Raw genomic sequence first — 11,220 nt, forward strand, 5'->3', positions numbered from 1 at the left:
TTATTTTAAACTCTAAATTAGAAATTTTAATCTCATAATGGAAAATAGATTAAATCAGTTGTATTCAAGATGTTTTCAATTGCTAAAATATTTTGAGATACTTATGCGATAAAAATATCTTTGCATATGTGAAAGAGTAGGTACATAGTTAATAATTCAATTTATTGTGTGATTAATTGTGATTTGAGTGACAAATTACTGAATATAAAATTCTATGCTTTTCATCAGTTTGTACATTTATGTTCTCTGACCAGTCTCACAACGATCAATATGCACACCACATTACATTAAATACATACATTACATGTATGAGGACTAGTAATAGTGATCTATAACTACTGTAAACATATTTAGGATTGCCAGAATGTTGTTCCCAGAAGAGGGGAGAGGGACACCCTGCATGCTCGTGTACCTTGCACTATTCTCTTTAACTTTATTTATTAGCTAAAAGATCAGGGTACATGATACATCCTACAGGCTATAGCTTTACATCACCTTCTAGAAAGGTAGCTCTAATTAGTCTGGCTGAACCTGGGTTTACCTATTTTCCTTGTTACAGGTTGGTTTACTTTTACTGCTATACAGGATTTGTGCTACATTCCAAACAATAGGTCATCAGGAATATAGACAAGATAAAATTGCTAATTACAGCATCGTAGTTTCCCACACCAAAGCGTTCATTACTCCATCAGCTCAGTGACAGCATCAGATGACACATAAGAGAACAGTAAAGGGTGCGACAGAGCAGGCTAGAAGCAAAACAAACCTAATCCATTGGCCTTGTATTGTATGCCAGCCTGGCTCAGGTGTCACTGCTCTCTGTTTTGCAAATGTCTCAGTTGCATGTCCACATGAATGTTATTATATGCTACATGCTTTACATGAATGTGTGGCTGTTTGCGATAAAACTCCATATGTGGCTTAAGGGAGAGAGAATCTCATGAGCCTCTCTTTGAAGGTGAACTATGATATTATGATACCTCAGGTACACTCAATTTTATTTTACAGGATTATCTCACTGAGAGTGGAATGATTGGAGTGGAATAATAAAGCTGAATGATTGTAAATCTAGATAACTCACTTCTATATACAATTTCCAAAGGAAAGTGTTTTTTTGTCATTTCCTAAGAGCACTGAGCAGTTGGTTGGCCCTTTCCCCCCAGCTGAATGTGAGCCAACATCATAGCTCCTTAAAGGAGTGTTGATTGTCTGGAGTGTACTTGCCAGCTATAAAGTTGAATTGACGTTCTCTGCATTCCTGTGCTGAATCACTAAGGTTATGAGCTGCAGGTTTCTGTCAGTGTGGATGGCAGCTCTCACGTGTTGCTGTGACTCCTACCTGCCACCTTCTCTGTATCTGAGTGACAGTTCACTCACACCAGGATAAGGAATGTCTTGTTCATACATTACCTCACCAGACAGACAGAACAGTGACAGAAGGAACACAGATGCAGCATAAACTAAGACAAAGTGTGACTTACTGAGACAGGAATTAGTGACTTAGTGAGACAAAGATTATACTCTGGGACCCCAAAGCAGTCTCAGTTCTCAAGAGCAAACCATCTCACCACAAACCATCTCACCATTTTTCATCGACCTACTCATCCTCAATAAATAAAACCTAAAGTAGTTAAACAACAAACAGCATGGGTGTTATCTCACTACCACTGCAGCTTGTATCTGGTGGCACAATCCACAGTGTCTATTTATAATGTGTTGTTTATCTTTACAGCTTACAGTTATTTCATCTCCACTGGGTCCCATTATTTCCCCTCATCCATCCACAAAGGAGTTTGTTCTTGGAGACTGTGACTAACTATGTCAGATATACACCTGTGGATGAACACAATCCTTGATCAGCATGTGGTGTCACAGGCATCAGATACCTTTTCCTGGAAAGACAGCCCATGGTGTTAAACTTTCAGCTGAAACTTCAAGGACCTGTCCGGTACATCATTAAGGGTTTCTCATCATCTAGAGGCATTTCTTTTCCCAGGTAGTATAGGAGACAGGAATAGAGAATTGAGATCAGTGGGATAAGATAATAATAATTACTTTTTTCACTTTTCTCTCTTGCCTTTTTTTCTGGATTGAAAAGACATTAGTGCTTCTATATCCAATGGCCTAGAAAAAAATAATAAATGCGGTGCATAAATATGATTTATAGTAGCCGTGGGAGATGGGCTTAGACAGTGTTAAGCTAGATAAGTAGGACGCTGCTCCGCTTTTCCCTCTCATCTTTTTCATGCAATTGGCAGGAACTTCAGTATATGTTTAGTATGTCTTAAAGTGTACTACTTTCTGTGGCCTGGTCGGCAGCAAGGCACTGAGACTGGCAGTGTCAGCAGATGGACGTTGGCGTTTTCACACATCTGTCATTTTATGTGGCCTAGTTCTGACCTTTTAACGCATCTTAAGAGTCAGTGGAAACCCAACTTGTATGTGTTGTGTTGATCTTGGCTATGTGAGACACACCAAGCCTTCCTTTGAAAAGCACCCGCCATTAACAGATACTGGGACACTGAAAGGAAGCAATTTTCTCAACTGTTTATATAAATAAGAGGGACAAATGTCCCTTGATTGTGGTACACCTCCCTGAGGAGACCCCAAGTATGTAAATATTTATGTTTTGCCATGAAACATATCATTGTAACATGTTTGAACTTAAAGAGTTTTTACCAACCACACCCTCTGGTCCAATTGCATGGTCTAGTGAAAAAAAAAAACACATCATCTGGTGAAAAATACACATCGTCTGGTGAAAAAAATACACAACATCCGGTGAAAAAAATGTCAACATATAGAGTAAAAAAATCTGTAGTGCTGTGTCTGGATCATAGTGTAAAAATAACCTAACCTCTGTATAATTATTTTCTTACATCCCTTCTGTTACTTGTAAGAGCTAACATTTCAGATCTTACTACCATACATTGAGGAACACACTACATGTAGGATAAATAATAGCAGTTAATAGCAGAGCATAGCAATTATTAACACCACAGTATTACATATTTTCTATATAATATATATCATTTTATATTATAATGGCAATTGCATTCCATATTTATAGGCAGCATCTTGATATAGTGGATAGCATTGCCACCTGACTATTCCAGGGCTTTTGATACTGAGCTTATGTTACTGCCTGTGTGTTTCTGTGCATTTGCTCCCTCTGCCTGTGTAGGTTTCCTTTGGGTTCACCAGTTTCCTCCCATTTCACAAAAGCATTCTAGTGGGTGGAATGGCTATGCTAAATTGGCCTTAGGTGGAAATGAGTGTATAAATTTGTGTGTGCAATGACTTGCAATGGACTGTCATTTAATCCAGGGTGTATTCCCACTTAGCGGCTGGTATAGGATAAACACTGTGATTATGACCTACGTATGCAGTTACTGTATATGCAGTAATGAATGAATGAATGAATGAATGAATGAATGAATGAATTAATTAATTAATGGATGGATGGATGGATGGATGTTTACATATGTCATGAATAAATCCATTTCAGATTCGAAATACACATAAATTTCTCAGATCATACATGTCCAGAATGCATAGTTCTTTTGAATTCAGTCTGCCCTCTCTCTTGATTATTACTGCTGTGCCCAGATGGTTTTGTGGGATGAAGCAGAATGAGGAAAATTGCTAGTCACTAGCTTGCCAAAAACCCAGTATTGAAGCAACTGCAGCTGAATAACATGGAAAATTATTACACCAATGCAGCCCTGTATCTGTTTCTCTCTATTACATCCATCCCTTTGATGAGCATGCTACAGCAAAATTCTCTCAAAATTTCCCTCCTATTAATTCATTTGTTCCATATACTAATGATACCTACCAAAAGAACTTCACTCAATTACTCATGGAGTTACTGTGTCTGGAATCAAAATTTCCATCATTACAAATAACCTCAATGAAAGATGAAACTCCCCTGGCTAGAGCTCAGGGAAACACTCATATACATTGTGCATTAAGTAGTTGCTATAGGGTTACGTTCTAATCCACAAACTTCTCTGAAGTCCACACTATGGGTGACAGACTTTCTTTTATGCTTAAATACTAATTGCAGCTTTATGACCGACTTTCTTTGCAATCCCTGTCCAGGTCCACTAATAGAACTTCTTGCTTCTTGTGCCGTAATATATTAGTGCACATCTTTAATAACAAGTACCACAACATGATGTTCAAAAAGGTGGTTATGAAAAAAAAAGTTGGCAGACATAAAAATTTTGGGTGTGTTTTTGTCCCATACCAATCCAGCAAGTTCCCAAGAAGGGTGTGACTGCTTACTAGCGTGTGAACTCTGCTCTGTTCCTTCAATCCACAAACTCAAGAGTCAATCAATAATGCATAACCTTTGAGCTGCATTTGGCTCCTGTCTCTTTCATCTCTCCCATCAAAAATACAGCCATCTAGGCAAATAACTGAGTACTTGCCAGTGTGTGAAACCACATAATAACGCCCTGTATGTGTAATAGCTCTCTGTCATTTCTCCTTATATGTAAACAGTGTGTATGATAGCAATCACACAAGTGCTGGCAAAAATCCTGAAATGGACCTATGCATGGTCATGTGAACTACTTGTTCTATCTGAAGAGGGTTTGGAATCAAAGACATGTAAGTAACACTTTGGGTGAAAATTCATTTTGATTAAGATTTCCAAACTCAAAAGATTAATACAGCCAGTCCAAGTAAGATCAAGGTTAGTCTTGCCTCTCCTGTAAAGTTTTTTCAAATGGCATCTACACCCCACTTCCAAGGCACTGATATATGCTGCATGTGGTGATATTATTAGAGCATGCCCTGTCACCTGGGTTTTAAGTTTAATATCATTTTCATTCATACAAAAAAGCATAGCTACTTGTTACTGGTAAATCCTAATTTACCATAATCCTTAATGTAAGACTCTTATAAGAGGTTGTCTTCCTCACTCAATACACCATGGTACTTATAAAGATGCATTATAAAAGAAAAATGTTTAGCAGACAATCCACCAACTCAAGCGCTGTTAAGTGCCAATTAAATAAATAATTAACTTCCACAAATATAGCACCACATATGTGCAAACTTTCCTAAAGAGATTTCATGTTCAGCTTGAGCTTGGAGACTAATTTATTCCTCCCACATGGCTCAAAGATCTATATGATTGTTCTCTTGCTCTCAATAGAGTATATCTCATAGTCATGCTGTGGAATCTGAGAAACATGTGCCTTCGTTCACACGTGCTGTTTTTTTTTCCTGCTACAGTCTCCAATTGTGTCAGCTCTGTCTGGCCTTGTGTGACTATGGGGACTCTGAGTCAAAATGTCTAGAGGCTAAAGAGCATACCTGAGGTGAATCGATACTGCACCATGACTGCTGCAAAACTAAAAGCGCAATGGAAAAAACAATTAAAAAAATAAATAAACAGACAAACTTCTATAAACCACTATAACATCATAATTTGCTCAGACTAACAAACCATTTTACCTTTTTTATCACATCAAATGAAAGTTTGCTAAATTCAGAAGACTTTTGGTACACACTATTCTCCTAGAATTCTTTAAAAAGGTAGAACATAATTGAGGAGCGGCCGCATGTTTAGTTAACAAAACATAACGTGCACAGAAGACATGCCTATTTAATTCTAACTTTACATCTTATCCACACCAATCAGTATTCCAGTAAAAAAAAATCTTCTTCTCTCTCAGACCGCCCACCTGTTATTTGACTCTCTTAGTCTTTTCAGAAAGGCTACCTATAATTTCCCAGACAGCAGGTAAACAATAGCCCCCTAGATGGCACAGCTGGTCACAGAGACTCAAATGGTGCTGGGAACTGAGCTGTGACAGACCTCGAAGATTCACTGTATTCCATAGGGACAGGTCTATACTATTACTCCACAAAGGTTTCAGTGAGACAGTGCCAGGCGAACAAAGCCTGTGGTGTGGAAGAGACATGAGCAGTTAAGAGGTACTCCAGAGGTGAGCATTAGCACTTTAGCCCACAATCTGATCATATCCCTGAGCTTTACATGTCTAAATCTCAGAAGGATGAGCGGGGTGTATGTTTGTGCTAAATTTTGCAGAACGAGGGAGATCTCTCAGTATGCTCTCACCCGTCTCACTGTGCTTCCTGCTAGTTTAAGGGGTGACAAGCTCTCATAGAATTTCCTATAGCAGAAAAGAAAGCTTCACAGTTGTTTGTCTAAATGTCCATTAGTTCTCTTATTGGTTGTGATCTTTAACTTTTCAAAGTAATATCTTTGCCTGTTTTAACAGTTTTAATTTCAATGACTCCTCTCTGTCACCATTGTCTATGTAAACTCAGTAAACGTGAATTAAAATAGCATTCAGAACAGTTTAGGATATAACAGATATAACAGGATCTAATAAAACATTATAACAGTACATTTAGCATACTGATGTTTAAATCTGCATTAGATCATCATTACTGCTATTTCTGTTATTTCACATCATAGCATGTTGACCTGCACACCACACATCTATCATGATCATGACATTTTAGCAGTTTTGGCAAGCTGTAAGTTTTGAAAGCTTTATTCCTTTTGCTTACTGTTTTTCATGTTAACATATATCTTGCTGAAGACACATATGGAGATTAAGAGTATAATTAGGGAAGTAATGTAGGAGTAAACAGATTTCAAACTAGGTCAGACATTCTGCCCAAAACCATCAGTATTAAAATATCCAAGACATTTCGCCATTAGCTCACAATGTGAGTAATTTCAGTCAGATTACTGGTTCATGCTGCAGAAAAAAAACAAAATGAAATGAAAATTAACTGCTTTCAGTAGAACTATTATGTTTTGTTGCTCCATATAGAGAAAATCCATGGGATTTTCAAATAGTAAAAATGATCAGATTATGTTAATATAAAGCATAAAAATGGAAAAAATGTGTAGTCTTATCACATTACAGTGGTACACATGCAGTATGCACTCTTGCATACAGCACACCATGAATTGTTTGTTGTAGGAATGGACTGATCTCACATTTTCCATTAAATACAGTATCAATATTATCACTGATAAAAAAATCCAGATGGATCTGACCAGCTACCATCTGCCAAAACACAGACTGACTGGTAAATCATTTTTGCCAGCTGCTAAGTGCTCATATAAAGGAAACGGTTTCTGATTAACCATGACAAATGCTACAGCAAAGACAAATTGTTTTTAATGTTATAACACAATAGTAAGCCAATTAAAAATCCAATCATTTAGTTTAGTCAAGCAATAAGTTTGTGTTTTGACAGCTGCTAACTGGTCAGATCTGGTCTTTTTTCTGGGATTGCTCTAAAATTTAGAGTCTAAATATTGACTGGTACTGATTTGACTTCTCGTCTAAGACTCTACAAGCTTCTTCGGTCAGTCCAAAACATCACACACAATCTTCTTACATAAATACAGATTCTTTTCTAAAGTTTCTCTTAAAATCACAATATAGCCAGTTCTCTAAATGAGGCCAATATAAATATCTAATATTATTACCCTAGAACCTCTTTATTATAGGGAACCTATAATAAAGAGCACAATAAGCCATGAGGATGAGGAGATGACATAAAACACATGACGTGTTTATGCATCTATACCAAGAGACAACAACCAGTGAACAATTTTCCCTGTTCTACCATATCATAACAGCCAGATAGATAAAAGCTGAATGGATCCATCCTACTGTACTAAACAGTAGGCTATATCAGAATACTACGCTAGTGTATGTTATGGAGGAAGCTATAGCTAATAACAAGGAGCTCCGTGTAAGAAAAGGAGCACATCATCTGCGTCCTGCTCTCTCCTTTAGCTGTTATTTTGATGGAGGCGCACTTCACTTCAATATATCCAGGCTTTAAGGGAGCAGGTGCAGGAAAAAGAGGTTAAGCATCACCACGGAGAATTAGCAACACAATCTGATTTTATAGCAGAGAGGAGTTTATTTTTCCGTGTGACAAGAAGATGGTCGCCAAACAGAGGATCCGAATGGCCAACGAGAAGCACAGTAAAAACATCACGCAGAGGGGCAACGTGGCGAAGACGCTGGTAAGACACGCATTATTATCCTGCGGGAAATGAGAATTAACAGCGTTTCTAAACGGACACCCCCCCCCCCCCCCCCCCCCCCGCCAGGAGATGTCTGGGTTTTAAAGTTGTTGTTGTTTTTTTTTGTCACGCCAGAGGAGAAACAATACACTCCTTATCTGTACCATCAATTTCTGTAGAGACTGTTTACTAGCTTGTTATTTGAATAGATAACACAATCATTTCAATAACACATGGGGTCCTGAGGAACCTACTTCGAAATCTTTATTACCTGTAAAGCTGTAAAGTCGTCTTGAATTAATTATGTATCTAGATGTGAGATAAAATTATACGCTAATTACATACTAACCTCTTTAACCATCAACACTACTGTTGTTATAAACCTTTAACATTCAGTACATTCTGTGGATGTGTTCATGATGTGAAATAAACGGATGTGACATATACAGGCTTTCCCCCCAAATGCTCTAAGGCCAAGTGGACACACCCTCTCATACATGTTGGTATGAATAAGGCCATGATAAGTGCACATCAGCTCTACACAGCTAGAACAAGATCATGATTCAGTGCAGAAATTAAAGGATGACAAATCAGAAGTTGAAATAAAATTTTACGCCCCTTAAGACCTTGTTTATTTGCTCATGATTCGATTGCATTGTCGTCAATGGTCTTACCTCAACTCCCATACAGAACTCCATCTCCCATCCTGAGCTCCATGTTCCATCTTGTTTGAAATCTTGTCCAACAGTCGTTTAATTCAGAGGTGTCTCGCACTCTGAGTGTCTAATACTCCACGAGAGCTCTGAAGGTCTAAGACTTTAGCAGAAGATTTCATAAGTTGTGAGACGAGGCATCCTTCAATCGCCAAGTCAACACCTTGAACTTTTTGTCTTGTTCCTTGTACTTTTCTTATTCTTATTTGCCCATTGTTGACACTTGTAGCAATGAACAATGGTCAACATGGGTATTCTGAACAGTATACCAGGATGATAATATAAATGTTGTGTCCTTTTTTTGCTTCTAAAATAGTAGTTTCCATGTTGCAGTGTTGTGTTCTGTATTCTCACTAAGGAAATATTTTCATGCTGTAATCAATTTTGCAGGGCAATAAAGCACAAGGGCAGCATGGTGGTACAGGGGGCAGGCTGTGAACAAATGTTAATGTGGATATACCTGGTACTGTGTGACTCTAGCACCATGCTAAACTTTACTAAAAGTCTAAAATTCATGTGTGTAATTATAATTATATATAATAGTTCATATAGTTGCTGCAGGATTTCACTTGATCAACTCATCAATCGTTTGATTATGCAAATGTTATCACTTCCACTTCAGCTTTGTTGGAATGAGAGCCTGCAGCCACGCTGGACCTTTAGGAATAAGACACAGTGTCTTAACCATCTATCCATCTATCTTAACCACTATCTTAAGCCTCAGGATTTTTGTGTAATCATCAAAGTTTATACATTATACATAATTCATAATACCTGACTTATTTATTGACTGAAATTGTTGTCTGTAGTTTTTCTTTTATTTATTTCAATTATTAAAATTGTAGATTGCACCAAAGTATATGTGAATTGCACTGTAAGGACTGCTTTTATTTCACTGTGTTAAGTACAGTGACAATAAATCTTAAATCTTAAATGTTCAAAGCTATATGCTGGTTTACTGTGTCTGTGAACTCAACAGAAGTATAACATTTTCAAAATGTATGTCTGTTTAGCTATTTTACTGACAATAAACATGGGAATTGTATAATTCAGTACTTGGTAGTGTTACTTTTTGAAGGAAATGCTGTGCAATATCTTGTTTTCTGATTATCTTGCAGCGACCACAAGAGGAGAAGTATCCAGTGGGACCATGGCTTTTGGCACTCTTTGTATTCGTTGTTTGTGGATCAGGTAACATTCAATTCAAACTTGTTTACCCACATGAAATATTGGGTGAAATATTCTAAGTAAAAAAAAAAGAAAAATAACAACCTAATGTAGTTTTGGGCCACTGTATTCTGCAAGGACAGTTTTGATGTTCTTGGTACAGATCTTTTGTACTGTACAAGATAGATGAACAATATTGTTCCAAACGATATTCCCCCAACGTTTTGAGAGCCCTGTCTTAGTAAAATATTACAAAATGTCCTATAATTGTTCAGTTGGGTTGAGATCTGGTGACTAGCTAATTGTTGACTTTTGTGAGCTCATGTATGAGAAAGAACGTACCTTGTGCTTTCCTCTGAGTGTGTTTTGCTGCCCTGCACCACAGCATGAGCATTGGTTGGCTGGCTTTATTTTTTTAGAGGAACCAAGTGTTAGTAGTCAATCTGCTAGTTTGGTAGCTGTATTATTATAGGGGAGACCAGATAAGGGAGAAAATACAAATTCCTTTATAACAGAAAAAAGGAAACATGCTTCATCCTAGATTAAATAGGATCATTCAGAATACACTTGTATTGATTTGCAATGACCCTGGACTCCAAAAGGACCCAAATTCGTTCAGCAAAATTCCCCACACCGCATATAATAGGCAGTGGATTTTCCTTCAATTTGTCACTCTTAATGCCATATGAATATGATGGAGAAACAAATAATGTAATTTTGTTGCAGAACTCAAAACTCGTGTATGTTCCTAGCTCTAATAACCTGCTTTTAATCTTCTTAGCTATCTTTCAAATCATTCAGAGCATCCGAATGGGTATATGAGCCCTGCACCTCCACAACGCATCCATGAGATCGGAGACCATTAGGCACAGTAGTAAGGAAAACTGGAGGCTGCAGTTCTGATCGTCAGCTGTATGCTAAGGAGACAAGTCCTGTGCACAGTACATGATATTGCCATTCACTTGTTTACAATGTACCTGGATAACGGGAACAAGTACTTTTTTACTGAACCATTGTGGCTTGCTTTGTCACCCTCATGTCTGAACATGGATCATATTTGTGTAATACAATGTGTGCTTTTGTAACCATTATTCTTGTGACACATTTTCTTTGTATGTGGTTTGTTCTGTTGGTGTCCTGTAAGACAGTTTTGAAAATAAATTCTACAAATTTGGGAAATGTCCATTTTAGTTTTGCTTTTGTAAATATACAAAGTATCATACAGAAGGTAAGAAGAGCAAATATTTCATAATAAGGTGAATAATATTTGATATGACCGTTTTGTTTGGTTACCTGCTT

General features: G+C 37.4%; 1 protein-coding gene across 1 annotated transcript; it reads left to right on the forward strand.

Annotated features, from left to right (window-relative positions):
* Positions 1 to 7,858: 7,858 nt before the first annotated feature.
* On the forward strand, positions 7,859 to 10,813 carry serp2 (stress-associated endoplasmic reticulum protein family member 2). The gene is made up of 3 exons (XM_060877316.1): positions 7,859 to 8,041; positions 9,873 to 9,945; positions 10,703 to 10,813. Exons 1-3 carry the CDS (start codon positions 7,958 to 7,960, stop codon positions 10,741 to 10,743), a joined length of 198 nt encoding a protein of 65 aa, XP_060733299.1. The 5' UTR covers positions 7,859 to 7,957; the 3' UTR covers positions 10,744 to 10,813.
* Positions 10,814 to 11,220: the final 407 nt, after the last annotated feature.

Source organism: Tachysurus vachellii, chromosome 8 (assembly GCF_030014155.1).
Source record: "Tachysurus vachellii isolate PV-2020 chromosome 8, HZAU_Pvac_v1, whole genome shotgun sequence".
NCBI lineage: Eukaryota > Metazoa > Chordata > Actinopteri > Siluriformes > Bagridae > Tachysurus > Tachysurus vachellii.

Bases quoted from the DNA above. Each gene is read 5' to 3' on its own strand.
- serp2 (XM_060877316.1), top strand. From the start codon at position 7,958: ATGGTCGCCAAACAGAGGATCCGAATGGCCAACGAGAAGCACAGTAAA. The intron at 8,042-9,872 runs GTAAGACACGCA...ATTATCTTGCAG, and splicing joins GCAACGTGGCGAAGACGCTG to CGACCACAAGAGGAGAAGTA. The intron at 9,946-10,702 runs GTAACATTCAAT...TAATCTTCTTAG, and splicing joins ATTCGTTGTTTGTGGATCAG to CTATCTTTCAAATCATTCAG.